The sequence below is a fragment of the Ananas comosus genome, linkage group 1, assembly GCF_001540865.1.
Source record: "Ananas comosus cultivar F153 linkage group 1, ASM154086v1, whole genome shotgun sequence".
Classification (NCBI taxonomy): Eukaryota; Viridiplantae; Streptophyta; class Magnoliopsida; order Poales; family Bromeliaceae; genus Ananas; species Ananas comosus.
The window spans coordinates 14,544,292-14,571,449 of NC_033621.1; the positions used below are offsets into that span (position 1 = coordinate 14,544,292).

Genomic DNA, 27,158 nt, shown 5'->3' on the forward strand with positions numbered 1-27,158 from the left:
TAAATCCAGATCTATCATTTGAAACGTTTCCTACCCGGAAACAAGTTTTGAAATACTAAGTCTCAGAAATCCATTGGAAGCTTCTTTTAAGACTGTTTCCCACACGGAAATCTTTATCTTTTAAAACACTACCACGAGGGGTAGAAAACCATTGAAAACTGTATCGAATATGAAAACTCTTTTCTTTTTAAAACAAGCGCTACCACGAGGGGTAGAAAACCATTTTACTTTGAAAAGCCCATAAATCTCTTTTTATCACAATACGTAAAGCCAGTGAAAAATCAATTACTCAAGTACAGAATGAAACTGAACCATAATAAAAGTTTACTATTTAATCAAGTAAGGGAAAAGAGATAACCAAACGGGACGGAGCTCTAACGCGCGCTAGACTCGCTCCTCACCTGCCGTCCCACTCGGACCTGCGACGTCACCTGTAATGGGGGCGGGGGGGTGAGAACATGTAAACATGTCTCCCCTCCGAGTGGGTACCTCAAGCCGACAAGAGCGAGGGTACGCACTAGCAAAGGAGGCTAAACAACAGTAAGGATAAACAACTACAGTAGCTACTATGATATAAGAACAGAAAGTACAAGTAAGGAACTAATGTACAAGTAATGAACTACTGCTACTGTATGTATGCATCAACTGGTGGATAGTCCAAAGATACCCAATCTAAACCTGCCTTGTTGGTCCGGAGACCTCAGGCTAATGCCACAATCACTCAACCTGCATATACACAGTCGTAACCTCTGAGCTCACGGGTGGGCAAGCCCAACCACTTTTTCGGAAAAGAACACCCCCTGCGGTGGATCAGACCGCTGGTGTTCGTGAAATGCGAACGAGTGGTGACGATCGATGCTGATATGCTCAATAGCCAACCGTCGGCAACCAGCCGACAATCACTGCCCCTCTGGGCATACCGACCGTATAGGTCATCAAGTACAACGTGAACCGACCGAGATAGGTCAATGTACGTAAAGTAACGAACGACCAAACAGGTCACCGATGCAACAGGAGAACCGACCAATCAGGTCACATGTATAGTATATACTAATGCCATCTACTCTACCCCTACACAGAATACTACGCATAGGACAACCGGGCAGAGTAAATAAAGACAGTATGGTGCAAGGCTCAATATGTAAAGAGTAAGCAATATGACTAGACGATGTAAAAGATAGGGTAAAGGAAGACATCACCGAGCGTGCACCACTGTACCGACTTCGGATCGAAGTACCCACCTGTATAAAGCTGAAACGGTCTCGCGAAGGCGGAGACGAAGCGACCGGACCTACGAAGGGTCCACCGGGTTAGAGTCTAACCCACAAACACAATAACACGACCATTCTCACACAAATCCCAAAATCATAACCCCTCGGAAATCGGTTTCTCAAACGCAACTTCCGAACCAGCCGGAAGTCCCGGAAACCGTACCGGAACTCCACCGTCGCTCACCCGTCGTTTCTGAACCCTCGAGACGACACGGGTGACCAGCCAACAAGGCTCAGCGACGCAACAATCAACCACGAGGCACCGTCGGATGAATTCCGAGTCGAACACGCGTTCTATCGGCGGATTTCGCCGAAAAACGCTCCGGAAATGACAGATAGATTTCCGCAAGGGCTTGGGGCCTTGGACGATCAGTCCAGAGGTTATCTTAAGCCTTAACCTGCTGCCAACAGCAGCCACAACGAAGCGAAACGCAAAAGGATCCCTAATGGCCCATGAAATCACATTATTTTATGTGATTTCATGGCTCTAACGGGTCGTACCAGCAAACCAGGGATCTACGGAGGTTGCCATCGCACTTGCTGCAAGGTTTCAGCATGCCTGAGGCCGTGCTCACCTTTCGGAGCACTGCCGGCAGCAACCACGCGCGCACGAGCGACGCGAACCTCAGCGAATCAGTGCGCACACTGTGGAAAACAGCCTTTTCTTACTAACCAGGGCGTCATTGGCCTAAATGGAGGTGAGCATCGTGTTCAGCACGAGCCCACGATCACCGTGCTCACCTCCCGAGGTGCCAGGGAGTCATCGGATCACCGGAAAAGTGACCGGAACGCAAAACAGCAGTGCTGGAACCAAAGTAAACTACTCACCGGAGCTGTGGGAGCTAGGGATGGCCGCCGGCGATCGGGCGGCGGGCGCTCCGGCCGGTGATGGGAGCAGCAGGTCGGGGAGGTCCGGGGGAGGTGCTGGCCGGCGGCGGGCAGCAGCCGGTGGCGCGGCGGCGGAGATCGGGCCCGCCGACTTCCTCTCGGGTTGGAGCTTGCCGGCGGCGAGGCGGCGACCGGGGGAGGTCGGGGCGGCGATGATCCGGTGCCGGAGACCAAGGGGGAGGTGGTGCTCACCTCAGAGGGCAACGGCGGCGCTCGGGAGTGGCGCGGCTCCAAGGTCGGCCCGCACAGGACCCGAGCGGCGGCGGGAGACCTTGGCGGCGGCCGGCGGGGCGCGGGGACGGCCGGGGACGCGCGCGCCGGGTTGCTGGAGGTCGCCGGGGTCGACAGGGGGGCTTGGCCGCAGGGGAAGTGCGGTCCCAAGGCCCGCAACCTGAGCTCGGCCTGGCTCGGGTCTGGGCAGACCCGGCTGGCTGCAGCCTCTTCCGGCGGCTCCGGCGACGCTCGGGGGTGGCCGGGGCCGGCGGGGGAGGGCGCCTGAGGAAGGTCTCGACCAGGGGAAGGTGGTGCTCGGGCTAACAGGCCTCTCCAAGCACCAAGCTTAAACCGGTGGTGAGGTGGTCCAAGAGAGGAGGAATATTAGCTGCAGGCTGTTTCCGGCGGCCGGGGCTGCTCGGCGGCGGCCGGAACGCGAGCACGGGCAGGGCAGGGAGGTGCTGGGATGGCAGGGGCGGCTGGGGTCAGCTGGGGGGTTCTAGGGTTAGGGTTTGGTCCAAGAAAACCCTAGATCCACCTATATAAAGGTGTGGAAAACTCGCGGAAAACCCCCTCGAAAGGAATCTATTTAATCCCAGCTCTCAACCAGCAGTCGCACAATGCGCGATAGTCCCTCTGAGTTCGAAGACTCGCAATTCGATGCATAAAATATAGGGCCTTTTCGCGAATAATCCGATTTCTCAAATCAGCCCCTTCGCGGACTTTTCGCGATTCCCGAAGATCCGTCCGTCGGATTTCCGATCGGATCGGACCAGCGCGATCAGCACGGCAGAGGCATCGAATCTAGCATTTCGTTTCGCCCGAAAAGGTTTCTCATTTGCGACAAAATCATCCCTCCAAGGTTCCACCAAAACCCGCATATAGACGACTATATGCAAAAACCATTAAACCCCTTTTTCTCGAAATCCGTGCATCCAAATCTAATTTCGTCAGTGCCATTGGGTCCAGGATAGTCAAGCGGTTGAAAACGAGCTATTAGAAGGCTATATTTGGAGTCCGATACGCGTCGAAAGTCCACTCTACTCCGCGGCCTCTACGGAAAGCCGGAGTTACTATTCCCTTAAGTCAAACTTCCGGGTCGCGTAACTTCTCCGTTTTGACTCGTTTTCTCCTGAAATTTGACGAGTACACTTATAATTATATTACACACAAGAACATCGTCAAACAAAAGGGTTTAATCAATAAATCAAAAATCTCAGTTATTACAATTATTGAGGTAGTGTTTATTGTTTGGTGGGGGCACTATCTCCTGTCACAGCCCACGACCACCCGCCTATTTGTCCGAGGTCGCAGCGCCGACAGCGCCGAATGGACAGGGTTTCTCCTATACTGCGGACAGAGTCTCCCTTGTACATTCAAGGCTCAACAAACAGTACAATACAATAGGTTCCAAATAGGAACAGTATTCTTACACTGATTGCATAAGGAAAGGTATCAACAATATAACACATCCTATATTAGTATATTATTTACTCATTACAATCTTAATACACTGATCTTTTCATCTTTACACCCCTAGGATATGTCGACTCGGGGTGCAGCTATCTCTGGTCTCTGGGGTAGGGCGCTATCTACGGAGCTACGCCCTTTCCTCGCGCCGCCGCGCCGCTCACGTGCAAACCTGTAACACCCCAAAGCAATATGGGGTGAGAACTGGAGATTATAATTTGGCTAACAAAAAATATTCTTGTAAGTATATATATACTTTTTATTTTTTTCTTTAGATTTTTAAAAATCTACATTTTTGTCCAGTTGAAATTTTAAAAATATTTTAAAGGGTTATTGCGTTAATAGAGTGGACAAAATGATCATATCAGTCTTACTTATTTTATAAGGAAAAAATAATATTTCTGTCATTTTTAAAAATATTTTTTGTATAAATTATAAAAAAATGGATAGAATAGTGGCAGAATCCTAACGGAAGAGGATTGAATGCATCAACTTGTAATTTTGAGGGGAATAATATTTTTGTCTTTTTTTTTTTTTTGAGAGAGGTAGCACGGTACTTGCTTCATTTATTAAAGAAATGAATTAAGCTGCTAGAGTGAGGTAAAGAGACCTTTGAACCAAACTAAAAAAAAGAGGCTAAATTACATAAAACCCTCCTGTCAAAATTCGATTTTTCACTTCCCCCTCTGTCATTTAAAAATCTTTATTTTGCCCCCTTATAAAATAAAAATGTTCACAGAGGTGGTACGGTGTGAAATGTGATGACAAAATGACCATTTTGGCCCTCACCATTTTCGTCTTCTCCCTTATCTTGCTTATCCGCCGCCTCGATCGGCCGTGGTTCGCGTCTCGATCGACTATGATTCCTCTCTATTTTCTTCTCCATCTGCTCCCCTTTTCCTCCTGCACGCTCGTCGCCCCTCCATTTCGGCGACAGTAAGGAAGAAATCGAGGTGGGCGTGGATGGAAAGGAGAATAAGGGCAATGAGAGCGAAGGCAAGGCCAACGAGAGTGAAGGAAAGACGACGGAGGAGGGCGAGGGGTTGTTTATGGGCACAGACGGAGATGTGGGCGAGGGCGAGGTAGTGAAGGAGGATGAGGCGGCAAGGCGGAGGAGGGTGAAGCACAGTAGAGAGGGCGGAGGGTATTTTTGGTATAAAAAAATATTTTATAATAGAACCCTAACGGATCATTAACGGTAGGGGGTGAAGTGAACATTTTTCATGTTACAAAGGGGCAAAGTGTAGGTTTTTAAATGACAGAGGGGGAAAGTGAAAAATCAGCTTTTGACAGGGAGGTTTTCTGTAATTTAGTCAAAACAATATTTAAATTTTAAAAAAAACAAAAAAAAACAAAAACAAGAATAAAAAAAAAGACATTTAAATTCAGGGGTTAGGGTATACTCGTTTAAATACGTTGTTCTTCTCCGACAAAAGCATCAAACGTCTGATCAAGTTGACAGCTAGCAAGAGGTTAGCATTAGCCAACCTAAAAATAACGACATTCCTTATCGTCCGGATGACCCACCAACTGATTGTCAGTCTAGTCATTCTGTTTCCAACTGACTGAGCACTATCCATTGCTATCCGCTTATCTCATACGTATCTCACATTGTCGCCTAGGTCCCCAACCTGAATCCCTTCCACAGCCATGGCAATCAAGAATCTGTTGAATACACATCGCGAAAATAGATGATTCATCGTTTCCACCTCAATTCCGCAGCGCACGCAGGTTGTGTTCCCTATTCATCCCCTCTTAGGGCCTGTTTGGTTGCACGCATTTGCAACTGCACTGTAGTTGCAAATGCATGCAAACTCAATTTCTATGTTTGGTTTAGTGCAGTTGAGCCCAACTGCTGTAGTTCCAACTGCAGCAGTTGGTGAGGAATAGGATCACCCACAAATTAACAATAATAAATAAATAAATAAATAAATAAATAAATAAATATATATATATATATATATATATATATATATATGAGTCCGGCTGGGGTACTATCGATAGCACCAAGGATTTTGTGCTATCGAGTTTTCCATCGTTAGATTTAACCCTATAATTATTTTTACCCGTTNTGCTCATTATTTCACTTCTTCTATTTGTTCTATTACTTGCTTTTACTTCCGCTTTTATTGTAGACGCCTTATATGTGTAGACATATGGTGGGTCTGGGCACGCTACCGGGAGGGCCTCCGCCGGTCTCGGGGCGTGACATCTTTAACCCTGCCGGAGGTGAACACGATGTTCAGAACGAGTCGTAGATCATCATGCTCACTTCTCGAGGTGAAGGAGACCTATCGGATCACCGGAAAGGTGACCGAAAATGTCAGACTATGTGCTGGAACATAAAAACAGCATACAGGAGTTAGGGAGAGCTAGTGTTGGTCGCCGGCGGTCGGACGGCGGGAGGTACGGCCAGGGGAGGGTGCGGCCGGTGGCGCGGCGGCTGCGATCCAATCCGCCAAGCTGTTCTCGGGTTTAAGGGCGTCGGCGGCAAGGCGGCTGCCGGAAGAGCCCGCGATTGCGACGATCCGTCGCCGGAGGTCGAGGAAGAGGTGGCGCGCACGGCGCATGGCGGCGGGGGCGCACGGTGGCAGAGTTGGCTCCGCCTTGGCCAGCACCAGATCTGGGCGACCGCAGGATAGAAGAGCGATGGCCGGCGGTGCGTGGGGACGGCGGGGAAGCGCGCCGAAGGTCGCCGGAGGTCGCCGGAAGGCGGCGCGGCCAATGGGGAGCGGTGGCCGCACGCGAAACCCGAGCTCGAGCCTACTCGGTCTGGGCTGACCCGAGTTGGCCGTAGCTCACTCAGTTGGCTCTGGCGGCGGGTGCTGACGGCGGAAACGTCCGGCGACGGTGCCAGACGTTGGTCTCGGCCAGAGGATGATGGCACTCAGAATTAGATGACTCCTTGAGACCCCCAACCACAACGTGGTGGAGCAGTTGGCCGAGAGGGAGGGAGAGGGTGGTGCGGAAGGGTTTTCCGATGGCCGGAGAAGCTCGCCGGCGGTCAAGGCCCGCGTACGGCAGGGCAGAGATGAAGCTAACGACGGCTAGGGTTAGCTGGTAGCTGGGTGGACTCGGGTTAGGGTTTCCTTTGTGAAACCCGAGCTAACCTATATATATATATATAGGTGAAAATTGCTGAAAAGTCCTCCGTAGCCCACTAATCTCAACTAGGTTCCCTGCCAGTAGGTGAACATTGCGCACAAGCCCCTCGACGTTTGAATTCACGCAAAACGGCACATTAAATATAGGGTCTATTCGCGATTTATCTGTTTTGCCAATTTGACCCCTCAGCAGACTTTTCGCGATTCCCGAAGATCCGTCCGTCGGATTTCCGAACAGATTCCGCCAGCGCGTTCAACATGGCTGGGGCATCAAATCTAGTATTTCGTTTCATCCGATTTGGTCTTCGATTTGCGACAAAACCAACCCTCTTTGCTTCCACCACATAAACACCTATATTAATATATGTGAAATCAATCAAACCCCTTTTTACCGACAACCGAGCATCAGAACCCAATTCCGTCAGTGCCATTGGGTTCAGAATAATCGAGCCATTCAAAACGAGCTATTGGAGTCCTATGTTCGGAGTCCAATACGCACCAGAACCCTTCTCTACTCACTGGCTCATCCGAAAAGCCGGAGTTACTATTCACTTTAAGTCATCGGTCCTGGTCGCGTAACTTCTCCATTCTAGCTCGTTTTCTTCCGAAATTTAACGAGTGCTTATGTAATTAAATTACACACAAAAACATCATCAATAGAGAGTTCAACTACACTGTCAAAATCTCAATCCTTACATAACGTCTGTAGAGTGACATCGCCACACCATCTATCTGTCTATAGGTCGATAAATTTTACATACCCCAGTAGATATGACACTCCACATTTAAAGATATCGTTGTGGCTAGTTTCACCCTTCCACTATTGAGAAAAAAGTCTAAAAGACCTTCCCTCGTAGAGTGGCCTTCTCTTTTGATAGTATAAGGCACGAATGATCTTGTTCCATTGTAGCTCCGATGCCGTGTAGAACTTTCACCACCATTTGGTAAGGAGGGTTTGGTTCATCGTGGTTAAATCTGGTACACCTAGACCACCTTCTTTCTTATTCCTACAGACATTCTTCTAAGTGAGGAGGCATTTTCTACTAGTAGAATTTGTATGTACCTCTATTCCAGAAGAAGTTCTTTCGTAGCGATTCGATGTGCTTTATGACCCATTTTGGTGCCTTAAACATGGAGAGAACATACAAGGGTAGATTAGTAATTAGAATAACATTCACAAGTACAAGTCTCCCGCCTCTTGATAGAAGTTTGGCCTGCCACCCATCAATTTTTCTTTGTATTTTCTCAATTATTCCTTTTTAGACATCTTTTTCAAAGATTTATTAGATAGACATAAACCAAGATAATTAGTTAGGAGGTTGCCAATTTTATACTCCAGTATATTGGCAAGCCTTATCACTCTTCCGTTAGTTTGGCCCGTGTAATAAAGTTTCGACTTCCCTTCATTAGCCTTCAAACCAGATGCCCATTCAAAAAGTTTCCAAAGAAATTTGAGGCTTCACATGTACTTCTTTTTGGCCTCACTTAGGAAGAATGTATCGTCTGCAAACTGGATTAAGGTAACCCTACTCTCAATTGAAGGCCCCAGGTCTTTGATAAGATTATTTTTAGTTGTCTCGTCCGTCATCCAAGCTAGACACTTAGCCATTAGCAAGAAGAGATAAGGCGAAAGAGGGTCACCCTATCTTACTCCTCTTTTTGTCTTGATCTAGTTGGTTACCTCCCCATTAATCAGTACTGCACCTTAGCATTACATACACATAAATTGATCCACCCTGGCCATTGCTATCGAAACCCCACGTACCATTCCATTAAATTGTCTAAAAATGCCCATTAACTCATCACATGCCTTTTCAAAGTCCACCTTTACCCCAACTCCCTCCACCAACTTCTTACTTCCCTACCCTAATAACTCACTGGCTGTTGCAAAAACATCAGTGATATTTCTTCCTTTCAGAAATATATGCTGATTGGGTAGGAGAAATTAAATCTTGTAAAACCCGCTCCAGTCGGTTAGCCAACACTTTTGATAAGATCTTCTGAATCTTGTTAAGGAGGCTTACGGGACGAAAATTATTAGCTCGCCACGAACCCTCTTTCTTAGGGATTAGGTAGATAAAAGTATAGTCAATAGGTCCAGTGATCAGTCTCCCATCGTACATATCTTGGAATATGTTCTAGATGTCCTCCTTTATGTCTTCCAAAAGGTTTGATAGAAGCTCAAAGGAAATCCATTAGGTCGTGACGCCTTTTGGTTCCCAAATTGGAATTAAAAATATTTTTTTTGTATAAATTATAAGAAATGGATGGAATAGTGACAGAATGTTGACGGAAGAGGACTGAATACATCAACTTGTAATTTTGAGGAGGTAAAAATATATGTTTTTAAAAGTTAGAAGGAGAAAGTGAAAAAACTGATATTTACATGAAAGGTTTGTGCATTTTAGCCTTATAACTAACAGAGGGTTTCTGCAAGGTAGGATTAATGCAAACCTACTATTGCTCCACTTCAAAATATTTAACTTATTTGGGGAATGAAGTGCACTAAGACACCTCCCCTTTATTTGGTTTTTTAAAATTTATTTATTCTTTTTATGGTTTTAGCCATTCACTAGAAAGAGATGTTTGAGCTTGAAAGAATATTCAGTTTTTAGACCAACCACAATAATTGTGAGCTCCATACCCAATAATTTATTTCAGTGACTAAAAAATAATCAATGGAGAGTTACTTCTTTAGTAAATTTAGCTCCATTTTCCATCTCTCAGCTTCGGGAAAACATAATTGCTATAATATATAATTATATTTGGTACAGAGAATCATTCTATACCAAATATGATTTCAGACATATGTATAAAATGAGAAAGCTTGACGATTTGAATTCGAGTATAAATTTTACGTATACCGTATCCAAAATTGAGTCTGGCCCGATTAAACTAGATTCTAGATTTCATAATTTAGATTTATAATTCACTTTGGGTATTAATTCTACAACTTAATCATTTTTAAAGGCCAAATTAATTCACTATTCCAGTCACTCTTTATTTCTTTTTTAATAAAATTAAAAATAGTTTGCTTAAACTCTAGAGGCCATTGGTGAAGATACAAATGAAAATTCCCGCGGGTCTCTCGTTGACCCTGAACACCCCGCGTATACTAACAGGTCATAGCACTATCATAATTTCCACGTAGCAACGACTAAATAAACTACTATAAAGTTATACGTACAAGCATCTGAGCCAATAGGTAATGTTCACACGCAATTAATCCTTGGACTTGGTCCAAAATTATTATAATATATATATGGCTCAAGTACAATAGGAAATTACAACTCAATTGCGGATGTTGACTTTCACATTTGGAATTAATATAAGGGACCAACCTAAACAATTCTAAATGCCATTAATATTAGTTACTGCTCTTGCTTAAATACACAGAACTACATTTCTCTCTTTGTTTTTCTTAAGCCTTTTAGTTCCTGCGTGATCTCTCTCCCTCTACAAATGGGTAGCTGTACTAACGTAGTTTTATGCTGTGGCATCACAACCTTCATTATCGGCCTCGTCATCGTCCTGCCAATCGTACTAACCATTGCTCTCGATGTTCAAGTCTCCGTCGAAGACGCTACCCTCGCCCGTTTCGCCCTCGCCGACAAACCAACCGCGCTCTCCTACAACCTCAGCACCGTCGTTCGGCTCCACAACCCTAACTATTACTACGGCGTCTACTACGACCAGGTGGAGGCCAACTTCTTTTTCGACGGACAGCGGTTTGATTGGCTGACTCTTCCGAACTTCTATCAGCACCCGAAGAAGACTTCCAGATACTATCCTGCCATCAACGGCCAGTCAGACATCACTCTCGGGACGACCGGCCTCAATAACTTCGTGAGAGAAAACCAGACGGGGCTCTTCAGTTTGGAGCTGCAGCTCGATGCTTACGTGCGGTTCAAGAAGACTCACTGCAGGCTTTTGGTGACATGTCCGCTCGCGGTGCGGCTGACGGTGGCCGCCGGAACTACGGCAGCCGCCTTCCAGCGGTCCAAATGCAGCATGGACTACCCTTATGATGGTAATGCCAACTGTTTTTGTCAAAAAACTAATAGTTGTGATGATTAATTCATGAGGTAAATTTCTCTAACAATATATACNTACTTATTTATTTATAAATAGTAAGTTTAAATGATTAATAAAATTATACAATTATTTTATGCATAGTGAAGGTAATCTCACCACTCTATCTGAAGAGGTGACAAAATTTATAAATACAATTATCAGCTTCATATTACCAAACAGAAAACATATAACTGTAGCAATTGCAATCGTATAAAACCAAACAGACTAGGTGTAGTTACAACTACAGCATTTGCAACTCCATGTATTTTCAACTACACTGTTTTTGTAACTACATCCAACCAAACGGCCCCTGAATGAGATTATCCGCTGTAAGTAGTTTCTTTTTGAGGACGAGCCATGTGAAAACTTGAACTTTCAGAGGTATCTGAAGACCCCATAATTAACTTACTAGTACGGGCATTCCTCATCCGTCTGTCACTGAGCATCGCGTATATTGATTTTATAGTGAATTTACCATCAGCTTTCCAGCGCTAAAGTACTCTATCTGATCTTGAATCTACCTTAAAATCAGAGATATGATCATTTAAGGCTAAAATAGTAGGGTTCCTTTCCCTCCTACTTGTTGTAAGTCCTTTCATGATCTTTCTCCACCTGCATCATCTACTCAAGAAGCATTCGCTGATTCTTATAAATTTCTGCACTACTTCTACGTAAACAATGAAAAATAATGTGTCACGCCCCGGGGTCCCTTTTAGTTTGAAATACAGCGGAAAAGCGTCTAATTTTTTTTTTTTTTGAAAACCTGACCCCAGGGTATGCCAGATCCGCCACAAATACAGGGAATCCACTGTTCACACGGACAGAGTCTTCCCTATATTTGCACGACGTCGCACAAGTACAACAAGTAAACCGGATACAACTACAACTAAATGAATATAGAGATAACTATACATTCATACATTCACCATTTACATCACAGATTTACATTCAATGTCTAACATAAATCCACAGAAAACCTTTTGAAATCTGTTCCATACACGGAAACTTTTATCTTTTAAAAACGCTACCACGAGGGGTAGAAAACCTTTTGTTTATGACAACTATGAATCCTTTTTATTACTTTTGCAAAGCCAAATCCAAATATAATAATTAACTGAAATACCAAAAACTGAACCATGATATGTCTAAGTTATACCAACAGAAATAAAGAGGACGACGACTAAACCGAATAAACCAGGTTGGAAGCTCTAACGACCGCTACGAACGTGTCTCACGTCTCGTCTTACCCTCACCGCCCGCAATACCTGAAAAATGGTGGGGGAGGTGAGAACATGTAAACATGTCTCCCCTCCCAATGGGTACCGCAAGCCAAAGAAGGCGAGGAGTACTCACCGGATCAGGAAGAGATAAATAACATGGGTGAGTGAAATACAGTAGCAATGATAATGAACGAATGAGATATATATATGAAAGAACAACTACCGCTACTGTAACGAAGAACTGAAAGTATACAAGGATATCAAAACTATAGTAGCAAGACAACTGTAAAGAAGACTATAAGTATACATGAAACAACCGCTACCATAGCTATATGCGTCAACCGGACGATAAGTCCAAATATACCCAATCTGAAAACTTGGCCCTGTTGGTCCGCACGACAGACCTCAAGCCTATCCCACTGCCACTCTACCTGTGTATAACCCAAGGTAGCCTATGGGCTCACAGGCTGTATATAACCCAAGGTAGCCTATGGGCTCACGGGTTGGCACACCCAACCACTTTTTCGAAAAAGAATACCCTCTTGCGGTGGATCAGACCGCTGGTGTTCGTGAAATGCGTACGAGTCTTGGGCGATCAATGCTGATATGCTCAAAAGCCAACCGTCGGCAACCAGCCGACAATCACTGCCCCTTAGGGCAAACCGACCAATAGGTCATCAAACTATAAGGAAGCACTAGAACCGACCACTCAGGTCAACTAGGATGGAACAACTCAACATCCTCTCCAATGTATGCAAGTACTGCTCAATGTCAACTAACTGTATACTCAAGAACCGACCAATAGGTCACACGAATGTCACATCATATATCATTGAAGTCCAGAACTACCGTCAGCCACTAGCCGACAATCCAACCCCTCAAGGTACACCGATCTCAACGGTCATCGAACGACAGAAGTCAGGGAACCGACTGAATAGATCACAGATACAAGATACAAGAACTGACCAATCAGGTCACTGATACGAAGTACGAGAACCGACCAACCAGGTCATTGATACAAAGTACGAGAACCGACCAACCAGGTCACTGATATCACATACAAGTAAACTACTCCACTCCTACACATGGTACTAAGTATGGAAGCATCTGAGTAAAGTATAACCAAAACAACATGGGTGCTAGGCTCAACACTATATATGAAGATATATATATGCCAAATAACAATGAGAGTAAGGGTAAGAAACCATCACCGAGCGTGCACCACTGTACCGACTTCGGATCGAAGTACCCACCTGTACGAATGTCGCGCCTGTCTCCTGACTGCGAAAGAAAGTCAACCGGACCTAAGGAAGGTCCACCGGGTTAGTGTCTAACCCACAACTAATAACCACTAAATCCACAACCCACAAACAAACCCACGGAGATCGGTTTTCCAAAACGATCGCCGTAATACGCTGGAAGTCCCGTAATCGCATGGGGACTCCGCCGGGACCCACGAACTGTCCCGGAACATACCAACTCGAGCTACGAGTCATCCGTTGCCACTAAACATAAATAATCGTGCATCATGGCAGCGAACACAACTCCTCACGTCGAAATAATTATCGTCGGATAATCGTTTCGATCCGGGTTTCCGGAAGTGTCTAATTCGACACCAGAACCCACCGTCGCTCACCCGTCATTTTCGAACCCTCGAAACGATATGGGTGACCAGCCAACAAGGCTCAGCGACTACACAATAGCTCACGAGGCATCGTCGGAATAATTTCGAACCGAAAACGCATTCTGTCGGCGGATTTTGCTGACGAACACACCGGAAGTCAATTTCCAGTCTTCGCAAAGGCTTAGGGCCTTGGACAATCAGTCCAGAGGTCACCTATTGCCTGTACACGCTGCCCACAGTGACCATGACAAACAAAATTGCATAAAAGCCCTCCCGATTACCCGAAATCACATTATTTTATGTGATTTCAGCGCTTTTATGGTCCGTCTACATAAACTAGAAGTCATTCAGTCAAACCGAGACACCTACTGACAGGTCTCGGCATGTCGGAGGCCGTGCTCACCTTTCGGAGCACTGCCGGCCACTGTGGCACGCGCACAAGCGATGCGAAAATCAGTGAAACAGCGCGCACAGCGCTAAGGTCGCGTCTAATACACAAACCAGGGCATCTTTTGTGACGCACTGGACTTTTGCAAATTGCGGGGTTCGAGTGTTTGGACAGTGTCCCGAGTCTTTCCAGACTTTCTGGTGGGTCGTTGACAGTGTTCCGACCTATGGCTCGTATTCCGAGAATTGTAGTATTTTATGTAGCGCTAAGGTCGCTAAAAAGTTCGACTTAGCCTACCCTCGGATTGCATTCTGCACAAGGTGTACCGGTACACTNTTTTTTTTTTTTTTTTTTTTCCTTTTGATGGGGCAATGATATCTACACCCTTAACTGTTTGTATGTGAGACTATATATATGTACCGTTGTAAATTTAAGAGCAGAATTTTTTTTGTTTGAGAGAAAGATAACATACTACCTGTTTCATTTATTGAAGAAGTGAACTAAGTTACATGCAGGTAAGGCATCACTGGCCTCAAGAAGGGTGTGAAAAAAAACAAAAGGTTCTAGTATATGCATATATATATATATAGAGCTAGGCTGGTATACTATCGGTAGCACGGAGGCCTCCGTGCTACCAAGTTGTTTTCAATGATGTGGCTTCCAAATCAACGATCGGCTCCGTTAGACTTGATCTACACTATTAAAAGTATTTGGAAACTAAATTTCATAATTTTTCGACATCATTTACCTATCAAACGAGTAGTCCAAAAATAAACAGCTGAAAATAAAAATCTCATAAAAAATAATGATAGAAGACTTGAATTTAAGATCAGAGGTACGATCTTACTCTAAATAGTAAAGAGAATTTTTTATAAAAATTTTATCTGATTTGGATTGTTTTACACCGTTAAATTTACAAATGCATCACATCTACCATTAAAATTGTCAATTTTGAGACCTTTCTTGAGTCACATAGCCAAATTATCGAAATTATGAATATTTTGGTTTCCAAATACTTTTAATAGTAGTATAGTCAAGTCTAAACAGCCTCGTCGATTTGGAAGTCGCATTATTAAAAACAACTTGGTAGCACGGAGGCCTCCATGCTACCGATAGTATACCAGCCTAGCTCTCTCTCTCTCTCTCTCTCTCTCTCTATATATATATATATATATATATATATATATATATATATATATATAAGGTTAATCAGTAAAATTATATCTAACTGTTGGTAGGAGTTGCTCCCACAGGATCGCCAGTTAATTAATCTTGTAGATTCCTAAAAAAAGGTCTGGTTTGATCGATCTGGAGATTCTGATCTGAAGAGCAGAATTAAATGAATTTGCAGAGTAGTTTCATACACTTGTTTTGAATTTGCAGAGTGGTTTCATAAACTTGTTTTAAGTAATACTATCTGTACGTACGTCTAGTAGAAGGGTATAAATTTTACAAAAAATTCTAGAATGCAACGGGTATATTGGTGATGTGGCGTAACAAACCAATCAAATATATTCTTTTAAGAGTATATGTCCCATCATGATTGTAAAAAAATATTTTTATTGTACTTTGTTTGAAAAGAATGAATGTGATTGACTTGTTATTGATGACGTGGTGCAAGTATGACAGTGTAGAATTCCTCAAATTTTACACTATTTATTCAAAATTTAATTAGTTTTTACTGATTTCATCAAGCTTATTTTTAATACTAAAACTTAAAAAGACACAAAAATCTTGAATAGATAAAATGTAAGAACTATACTACTATTTAATGCGGCAGCACGATTTAACTTTATTATGTCCCAGTCCAATCGGATTCTATTTTTCGGTCTCAGACGGGCTACAGAATTAAAGCAGCAAAATTTAGCTGTCATTTTTCCGTTGATTTTGATGACTAGTTGGCCCGTTGACTATGAAAAGCTTAATTTCCATATATTATTTTATTATTTTCGAAAGTATAGTTCTACTTGTAATTTAATTAATTATTTTCCACAAGAAAAAATATTGTATTTTAACTTTTTGAGCCATCCAAATTAAATAAAGGGGCATTTGCAAATTAACTCTTCATTAGGGTAGAGACATATGAGAAGGTTATTCTTGTTCAATAACACGAAACAATTGCTATTCTTTAAAAACTTAACTGTTAAAATATAACAGTTGTTTTTTATATTTAATATGGTATCAGAGCAGAAGCTCCTGAATCCGAGCCACGCTAGCCTTATAACATTATTAATTTTCTTCTATTTAATTCAAATTCATGTCATGTGCTTGCTCAGACGTGAGGAGGAGTGTTAAATATAAAATTATATAAATATTATTATCTAACAGTTTAAGTTTTTAAAGTACAATAATTTTTCATATATTCACATTCACAATTTTTTTAAATGTAATCTAGAATGTACTAGAGGTGGGGAGCGAACAACGGCCTCATGGAATGGTACTGAGCACAGAATTAGCTCCGTAGTATATATATATATTAGTAATGTATCCACGCTTTACAATAGATGCTTTTTTTTTTTTTTTTTTTTGAGAGAGATAGATAGCACGTTACCCGTTTCATTTATTTCATTTAGAAATAAGCTTAGCTGGAAATATGAATCAACTAGGATTCGAACTTGGGTCTCGGGTACTAACCATCAAGCCCTTTGCCACTTACTCTAGAAACGGTCGGTCAATAGATGCAATTTTTAATTTCATAATTATTGTATTCTACGTTATGTAAAGTGACCTACTTTGAGTCAAATATTTGTGCTAATTTTTATAAATGTTTTTAATATATATGCGTTCTTTGGAGTAAAATTGTTAAATTTACAAAAGTTATTCGTCCTCTTTGTAGGATCTTATTGAAAAACTTTTTATACATGCATTATGTAAAGTCACGTAATAGAGTCAAATATAAGTAAAATAGATATTCAAGTACGAGACAAATGTAAAAATTTACAATTTAATATTAAAATAAATCATATTACTTGCAATAAAATATCACATCTAAATAACATATCTAACCAAATTATTATCTATTTACATTTCGTTTCTGGTGTTCATTCTTTGCACTCCTAAATCTTAATTATAAAAGACTCAAAATCAGAATTTGTCTAATGTATTCAAAATACTTACATATTAAAACTCAAAACTTTTGATTGTATCAATTGATTGAAACTTAAAATATTTAAAGGTAGTCCATATATAGTGTGCGGGTCTATGGTACACCATTTGTTATGCATTGCACTCCGAAAATGTAGCACCGGGTGGACCGGGTGACTAATGGAACACATGACAGTGAAAGAAATATCTTTCAAAGTAGGATAATAAATTACTGAAAAATTCTTATTATGTGAGAAAAGGATAGAAGTTATAACAAGACATTTTATTCTTTTAGCACCTTTAAGGTGCACTTGTCACATTCATATTAACTTGTCCATGGTGGACCGGTGTATGCAATATTTTAAAGAGGACACATATAGCGTGAAGAGGATTGCTCTACGCACTTTAGAATATAAGGATAGGTTACTTAAAAAAGAAAAGAAAAGAAAAAGCTGATAAAAAATGACATAAAAATATATATTTAACAACCATCACAACTACCTTGTTTTCCGCTCCCTCCTCCTCCTCTTGTCCATGATAAAGAAAAGAAATTTAATTAGCTCTATTGTATGTTTTAAGCAAGTTTGATTAAGATATATAAGAAGGGAGGAGAAAACTGAAATAAAGATTAAACAGACTAAAAGGTCAATTTCATTATTTTAAAATTTCTAGTACATCTCTGACAAATTTATTGTTGATTTTATCAAATTTAATGACTTTAAGCACCTTAAGAAAATAAAATTAGGTTAACAAAAAATTAATAACCAATAAAATTATTAAATTTGGTGAAATTTTTAACTTAAATATATACAAAAATTCAAATAAGAAACTAAAAATATAGAGAGGGTCTCAATCAAAATTTTTTTTTTGAGAGAAAGATAGCATGCTACCTTCTTCATTTATTTCATTTAGAAATAAGCTTAGCTGGAAATGTGAATCAACTCTGATTCGAACTTGAGTCTCGGGTATCAACCACCAAGCCTTTTGCCACTTGCTCTAGGAATGGTCGGTGTCTCAATCAAAATTTGATAGGACTATTTTACATTGTCGTATATATATTTGAGGGGATCTCCATATATTTTAAACTTTTTTATTTTTATAGGACAGACCAGGAGGAAAAATCAACCCAAATATGCTAAGCAGCAACATAAAAACTATCGATAACCCGGAACAAAGGAGAATATCCTCCAATTTATAGCCAAACGGCAGCGGAATTTTAGGGAATGGGTTGTTCCAGTCAAAACGGGTTGTTCTGTGTTGATTTAGAACAACTCGTTAAAAGTTATTCCTAGAAAAACTCAGAACAACTTAGTTCTTCTTTTTATTTTATTAGATAAATAAATAAATATATTAGTATAAATAGTATCTTTATGATAATATATTTATACTTAAATCTTATTATATAATATAAATTAATTAAATTTAATATATTATTTATTTTATTAAGTTTTATTATTTATATATATTAATATTTATTTATTTTTTATATTAAAAATTATATATATATATAATTATTTTTTCATATATTATATATATATTTTAATTTGTATTGAAATTTATACTATTATTAATTAAAATTATTAGGATATTGTTAGTATTATACTTTATTTATTACAACTGTTATGAATAATTTATATATAATAAATTATTACATAAAATAAATTATTATATATAATAAAATAAATATGCTATTTTAAATTAAACTGTTACATAAAATATTATATTATAAATTACAATATGAAATAATTTTATAAATAATTTTATATAAAATATACTAATATAAATTAAATTATTTTATTTTTAAAAATATATTTACACATATTGTTCTAAACTTTTTATCCAAATGCTACTAAGGATATCGTCGAATGCATCCAAACACAAATTTACAATTATTTTATTTTGTACCGAAATATTTCTTGCAAAAGTTGTTTTCCTCTCCAACCAAATGCAGCCTGAAAGGATAAATCAATTTTATTAATATATAGTAAACAAAATTTAGTTGAGCTAGTATTATTCTATTAATAGTAGATGAATAATTCGTACTATTAATTTTTTAGCCTTTGAATTTATAGCAGTACTGCTCTCAAATAGTAAACTCAATACATCTAAGAATAAAAAATAGACAATAAATATTATTCTTCTCGTGTCAATCTTTCTAATTTTACTTAGTAATGAATACAATTGGAATATAAATCAAGTATACATACGTTCCCATGGATGATGCTAATGTTAAGTAACGTTAGATGTATATTCAAGCCAATAAATTACCAATATCCACGCGTATTTGTTGGACTTAGCTTGCAATTATACAACAATGATATGGTTATCAAGTGCAATAGTAGTAAATTTGTTACGACTTAATAATTAGTTAATTTCCCGTTGACTTTGACAATGTTACAAATATATTTAGGTCCACCTAAACAATTAACTCCAATATGTTTCCCTTTTCCAAATAATCTTCTTCAAAACTCCTGTATAAATTAAAGAGAAATGCTTCAATACACTAGGTAGTAACCTGCTCAACAGGTTACTATTCGTAAGGGTAATATGGAAAAATAAATAAAAACTAATTACCAAATTTAATCAACCCTACTCAAATATATGTTTTCTTGTTTAATTTTGTTACTTACCAAATTAGATAGTACTAATTTGATAAGTAATAAATCTTTATAAAATTGAATTTAAAAATAAATTTGAGCTTAAACTTTATAATTGTGTATATTAAATTCAAATTTAATTTTAATTTTAATTTTCTGAATGAAAAAATTTATGTTTAAATGATTAGTATATTTCAAATCAAATTGTTAATTTGATATTAAAATGACACGAAATTTCAAATTAACAATTAACTTATTTGAAATTGTAAATTATGCTGTATTTATAAACATAACTTTTATTTTTTATTTAAATTAAAGGCTTCTATTTTTAAAATTAAATTCAAATTGTTCATTCGATAGTAAAAACAATATTAAAGTTCAAAAATATTGATTAAAATTAAATTATAAATTTAGATTTAGTTTTTATTATAGTTAAAAAAATAAAATTTGTTAACTATTTAAATTAAATTATTCTATGTTTGAAAATTAACTTTCAAACATTCACTTGGGGATAATATTTCATATTCAATTACTAAGAAATTGTATAATATAATTTTTCAGTTGCAATATTTTATATTTACATATAATTTTCCATGCAAAAAATTTTAAATTAGAAACAAATTTAAGAGTTTATTTCATAATCAAATCATACAAATAAATTCAAAATTGGCTAAACTTTTAACCTTGGTTTAAGTCAGGTTCAAGTTTAAGGGGTAGACTAAATGATTTCAATAATATATCATTTTTTATTTAAAATTTGAATGCAATATATTAGTAAAGAAAGTTAATTTAGGAAAGGTAATTACACACCTTCCTTTTAACGCCAAATCTTTCTAGCTAAAGAGGATATGTTATAAGATTTAAATTTATCAAAATGCTCTTGTTACAAAAAAAAAAAAAAATTGCCCTGTTAAGAGTTGACCGGTACCGATGGTATCAAATACCGGTCATCCTCTTTTAAAGGGTGCATCTTGGCCGTCCATTTAAAAAATTTTAATGGTTAAGATGTTTTTGGTGTATAGGAGCATTGCTCTGAATTAAAACCATTAAGCTGCTTCTCCATTCCCGTACTTCTCTGTTTCTCTCTCGAGCTTTTCAACGGGTAAATGGTGTGTTTGCTGCATCGTAATTTGCAGTATTGGCATCTTACTCGGCCTCGTACTTGTCTTGCCGATTGTATTAACCATTGTTTTAGATCCCCGATTCTCCGTCGAAGACGCCACACTGACACGCTTCGCCCTCGCCACGAAACCGACCTCGCTCTCCTACAACCTCAGCACGGTTATCCGCGTTCACAACCCTAACTACTACTTCGGCATCTACTACGACCAGGTGCAGGCCCACTTCCTCTTCGAAGGCCAGCGGTTCGACTGGCTGACCCTCTCGACCTTCTACCAGCACCGAAAGAAGACTTACAAATATTATCCTGTCATCGGCGGGCAGTCTGACATCACCCTGGGGAGCACTGGCCTCAACAACTTCATGAGAGAAAACCAGACTGGACTCTTCAACTTGGAGGTCCGAATCGACGCTTACGTACGATTCAAGCCGCACAAGGTTCGTTGTAGGTTCTTGGTGAACTGTCCGTTCGCAGTGCAGTTAACGGCGACAGGGACTACCTTCCATGCATTTCAAAGGACCAAATGTGACCTGAGTTACCCATATGATGGTAATGGGAAATGTTTTCGTCAAAAAACTAATAGTTGTGATTCGTCGTGAGTTTCGCCAACAATATTCTTCGGATTACCAAAACATTCATGAAGAGAAGTGATTTGTTATGTGAATAAATACACATTCAATATTCAGAACGGATTCATGATTAATGTCGTGAAAGAGTGAATCAATGAATGTACTTATGAATTTTTTTTTTTTTTTTCCTTGTGGTGGTGCAGTGATGGAGTAATCCATCTTGTTTGTGCGTAAATTTGAAGAGCAAAATTTAATATTTTTATAAAACTTTTATGTAAATGACGCATTTAGTACGTTGAGTGGTTTTATGCTTTTCTAATACTGTACAAGAATTTTCTACTTGGTACTCTCAAATATGGTATCATAATTCACCAATACTGTCGAAAATTCGATGCATTAATATCGAAATCTGATGTAGTTCGAACACAGGATGCCTCTAATCATTTAAAGGAGGAGAAATTTGGTTAGATGTGACTCGAAATTGATATTCGACTCAAGTTCGGATTTTCGACTCGCCGACTGTTTCACGGTGCGATCAAATTGGAAAAGAAAATTATGGAGGAAAAATGAATATCTGTGGTGGGTAGTGGAGGGCTCGGACCGACAGGTCCGAGTGTGGAGGGCGGAGCCCCCCGAGGTACGGATCGGATCCGAAACCCGTTATGACTTTTCTTTTCGTTTTTGCCCTAGAGGCGTGTGATCTGAAGACCATTGTATTCCCTTTTCGTTTCGATAGTTAATTATGTTCTCTCCCCCCTCGCCCGTAGTTTTTTTCCCCACAAAAATTTTTTCACGTAAATCTGTGTGTGATCTTTATTTTTTGCTTGTGGTTTGAGTATTTCGTATTCGTCATTTTATTTCTGTTTGTGTGTTTGTCGTAACAAATTTGACTGAAGATTATGTTAAAAAAATCATCGTAAGATAGATTGGTATATTATGTTGTAAACAGAAAAAAAGCTTTTTAATAAAACGAAGAGAGACGTGAAGAGCACTGCTTCAATCTCAATGCCTAAAAAGAAACTTTTAATATTTAAAAGGTATCGATAATATTGTCACATAGTTGGTGATTAATAAATACAAAATGAAACGCCAGGGACATAATTAAGCAGCGTCTCGTGCAAGGTTACATGATCGGCCGAGTTTTTATATTTTTTAAAAAAATCTTTTAAGTGTTGAAGATGAAAATATAAAAATACTGGTCTCAAATAGTTTAAGCATTGAAGTCGCTATTTCAAATTATTTTGACATGGTATCAAAACTAAAGGTTCTGAGCTCGAATCCTGGCATTCCCTCTCTCTTCTTTAATTTTCTTCTATTTAATTCAAGTCAGAAACTAAGACCCAATTTCGGAACAATTTAAACCCATATATTTTACTCTATCTATTAGTTATGAAGAATCATACATATAAAATATTGATTAATCACAAGTGGAATTTATATTAACACTAGAGAATAAAAGAACCACAAGTAATTAGGGGCAGGTTCACTTCTTTCTCGGCACTAACATTTTTGTACTCTAGCAATTATTATTAATTATTATAAGCATTAATTCAATGAGTAACATGCTAGCTAGAATGTCTTGAGTTCGTCGTAGAGAAGAAATTGTCGTGCGGCGGTTTATTCTGGCTGTGACCTTTGTAGTTAGAAAATACCTATTTCGAAGGGATTGTGCAGCTTATAAGTGGGTGGCAATTTCGAATTTCGAAGGTTAGTTCCACTACAAGATAATTAATATTTAAGAATATTTTATTTAATATTGAACGTTACGTAAAAGTGTCCCAATATAGTTCAATTCAATGCCACATTTTAAAGTATCGATTAAAACGTTAGCAAATAAAGAGTCGTCGTGTATATACCGACGCTGATGTCAAGCGTCGGTAAAATATATTCTGACGTTTTAAAACGTAAGAATTTTTGAAAATCATGACGTTTTGGAGCGTTGAAAAATTAAAAATAAAAGTAAAAATTTATCATTTAATAAATTAATTTGATGCAATAGATAGCTCATACTATTTTTCATATTATAGAGATGCTTTTACAAGTGTCTTTTAAAAAATATCCTTATTAAAAACAATATATATATATATATATATATAGAGTCCGGCTACTATAGAGTATAGACCACTTTGTAGTCATAAGTTTTCGACCGTTAGATTTATCTATTTAATCATTTTCATCCGTTAGATCATACTATTTAACTAATCATCCACTTAACCCTAGGGAACTACTATTATCTTAACTGTAGACCACTATCATTCTAACCGCATATCAATTTATCCAATAATCAAAAATTTATAAGTACAAAAGACTTATAAGACTATAATAATCCCTAGCTTATATATATACATATATAATTTATTTAAAATTATATAAATACACACACACACACACGTAGGAATCATTCTATAGGAATTTTTTAATTATCGTGCTTCGTTTGGGTGATAAAACAAACCAATAAAATAAGCAAGTTTCGATGCAACTAAGTGTTGGACTAATTCAACGCAACCACTTCCTTTAGTTTGGTACAATATCTTTGAAATCACTGCACAATTATCTTATTGCAAAGTCAACCTACATTATTTAGTAGGTACTGTAGACCGTTTACCAAGTCATGTTGTGCCCTAGATATCACACCACATTTTTAGTTCAAATGAATGATAATAATAATAATAATATTTGATGGCCCAGTTCCAAATCGCAAATTACGACTCAATTTCCTATTGACTTTAAATTTAGACGCGTCAAGCTAAAGAATAATATATTGTGGCACTAACGCTTTCTGAAACCCTCATTTTCTTTTGAGTAATTTTTTTCCAAAACCATTTAATCTATTTATACTAATCATCTTATCTTTCAAGTGCCTCCACCATTCTCTCCTCCTCTTCTGTCTCTAGATCTTGAGCTAGCTTTCCCTTTCGCGAAAATGCGCGACTACACCTGCTGCTGCATCACAGCTACCTGCGCTATTGTAGTAGGCCTCGTAATCGTGTTGCCGATCGTTTTAACCATCACTCTAAATGTTCGACCGTCGATCGAAGATGCGACGCTCACCCGCTTCGTCCTCGTCCCGAAGCCGACCTCTATTTCCTACAACCTCAGCACGGTCATTCGGCTGTACAACCCTAACTATTACTACGGGATCTACTTCGACTCGCTGGAGGCCAACTTCCTCTTCGAAGGTCAGCGGTTCGACTGGGTGACCCTCCCGACTTTCTACCAGCATCCTAAAAAGACTAACATATTTCGCCCCGTGATCGGCGGTGATTCGATCGACATAACTTTGGGGACCACCGGCCTCGACAACTTTGTAAGCGAAAACCGGACCGGGGTTTTCAACTTGGAGGTGCAGCTCAGCGCTCATATACGGTACAAGCCGAATAAGTATCATTGTGAGTTGTTAGCGAGATGCCCTTTCACAGTGCAATTGGGGACAGGATCCACAGGAAAAAACTCGTTTGAAAGGGCGAAATGCGATGTGGAGTATCCAAATGCTAGTGATGATTGTTGAGCTTTTGATAATAATTAATTAATTTTTATAAAACTTGTTTATGAAAACTTGTAATTCTTATGTAAAGATGCTAAAATGTGTGTATTGCGAAGAGAAATGTTTGGTACATTTCGGTTGTGAGTGTGAATATGTAGGATGTGAGAAGAGAAAAAATGAATATTGCATATACTGCGCTTTAAGTATTGAAGGGTCAAAATAATGACCTTTATTGTGCCATTGCCTATATATATATATATATATGTAAAAGATAAATATCTTCATTACTTATACCTTGTTTGCATGACCTTAATAACATAATTTTAAAGCATTTCAATCCCTAGCAATGACAATTCATACAAATCCATTAATTGACAGTTTCTCTTGCATATGTGTCTGCTCCTCCTTTTTTTTCTTCTCCTTTCATCTCTTCTCTCTTCTCCCTCTCATATCAAATCTTTACGTTTCGGGAAGATAGGCCTTGGAAAGGTATACATCGAAAAGATAACAAATCTTTCCAAATCAAGGAAGGTAATAAATCTTTTCAAATTAATCTTAAAAAGGTACCAAATTTATCCAATGATTACATCTCGGAAAGCTACCAAATCTTCTTAAATCCATCTCGAGAAGATACCAAATCTATTTAGAAAACGACAAAATCATCACCTTGATTCCAGTGCCGTGGAGTAATCCATCTTGTTTATGTGTAGGATTAACGAAATTTTTATAACAGGATCCAAAGTATCCAACTTTTTTTTTTTTTTTGGTGGAATTCAGTTGGATATGATTTTATTGGGATTCAGAAAAAAACGACATTCATTTTGGTATCTAGTGGAAAAGTTAAATTAGTTGGAATCTGTGATATAAATTTGTAATTAAGGATCTATTTGAGATGATATATGATGGGATGGTGTTATGATATACTCTTATATATGACTATTGGGTCTCACGTACTCATAAGTTGTTTTAATTAATGGGGCTTTCGAATGGACAATCCCTCCGTTAAATATGATTTAGAGTATTTAAAACTTCTAAAAAATAAATTTCAAAATTTTTCGAAATCATAAAAAAGTCCATCAAACGGGCATAAAATGAATAGTCAAAATCGAATGACGTCCTAAAAATGTATGATCGGATCGTTTAATTTAAGATCGGAGTTATTGATCTTTATTTAGGTAGTGAATAGAATTTTCTATCAAAAACTCAATCTATTCCAATTCTTTTACACCGTTAAACTAGCAAGTATTTCATACCGATCGTTAAAAATTGTCAATTTTGTGAGCTTTTAATCGTAAGGTAAATGATGTCAAAAAAATTATGAAATTTAATTTCTAAAAATTTTAAATGCTCTAGATAATGTTTAACGGTATGTATCGTCGATTCAGAAGATTTATCATCGAAACAACTTATGAGTACGAGGACGATAGTACTCATAAGAATATAGTAGCCTGTACTCATGATAAAATATTATATTTATTTTCATAAAAGATATCACAGTGTCCCACCTAGGGGTGGAAACGAGCCGAGCTCGAGCGAGCTTACCTTGGCTAAAATTTGGCTTGAAATTAATTTCGAGCCTAAATTTAAGCTCAAGCTTGGTTTGAAATTAATTCGAGCCGAGCTCGAGCGAGTCTAATTTCGAGTCGAGCGAGCTCGAGCCTTAAACGAGCCGCTTGAAATTCTCAACAACGTATGATCAATAGTTTAATTTGTATAGAACATTATCTACAGTTTGATACAAAAATATGTCTAATAGTTCAAAGTGCAAAATAATTATATGAAATATGGTATTATAATATGAAGAAAAATAATTTATGAGTTGAATATCTAATCTTTTCAGCCTCACATGTCTTCTCTTCCGCCTTCAATCTTCATATTATTCATTTTCATTCATGCGGTTAAAAATAAATAAATTATATAGATAAATATTAGATTAAACTATCCAATCATATATAACTAAAATTAAAATTTTATATAAAAAATAATTTTTTACTTTAAAAATATTCGGTATATTTTCTTAAGCACACAATTAATAGCAAGATAGGCAACGAC

General features: G+C 38.7%; 3 protein-coding genes across 3 annotated transcripts; all 3 read left to right on the forward strand.

The window, feature by feature from the left end:
- On the forward strand, window positions 10,393-11,023 carry LOC109716870 (NDR1/HIN1-like protein 10). The gene has a single exon (XM_020242503.1). The coding sequence runs from the start codon at window positions 10,409-10,411 to the stop codon at window positions 11,021-11,023; it is 615 nt and encodes a 204-aa protein (XP_020098092.1). The 5' UTR covers window positions 10,393-10,408.
- Window positions 11,027-21,772, forward strand: LOC109716946 (NDR1/HIN1-like protein 10). Its single transcript, XM_020242604.1, has 3 exons — window positions 11,027-11,031; window positions 21,070-21,490; window positions 21,740-21,772. The coding sequence occupies exons 1-3, from the start codon at window positions 11,027-11,029 to the stop codon at window positions 21,770-21,772; spliced, it is 459 nt and encodes a 152-aa protein (XP_020098193.1).
- Window positions 24,530-25,271, forward strand: LOC109714431 (NDR1/HIN1-like protein 10). The gene has a single exon (XM_020239401.1). The coding sequence runs from the start codon at window positions 24,546-24,548 to the stop codon at window positions 25,128-25,130; it is 585 nt and encodes a 194-aa protein (XP_020094990.1). The 5' UTR covers window positions 24,530-24,545; the 3' UTR covers window positions 25,131-25,271.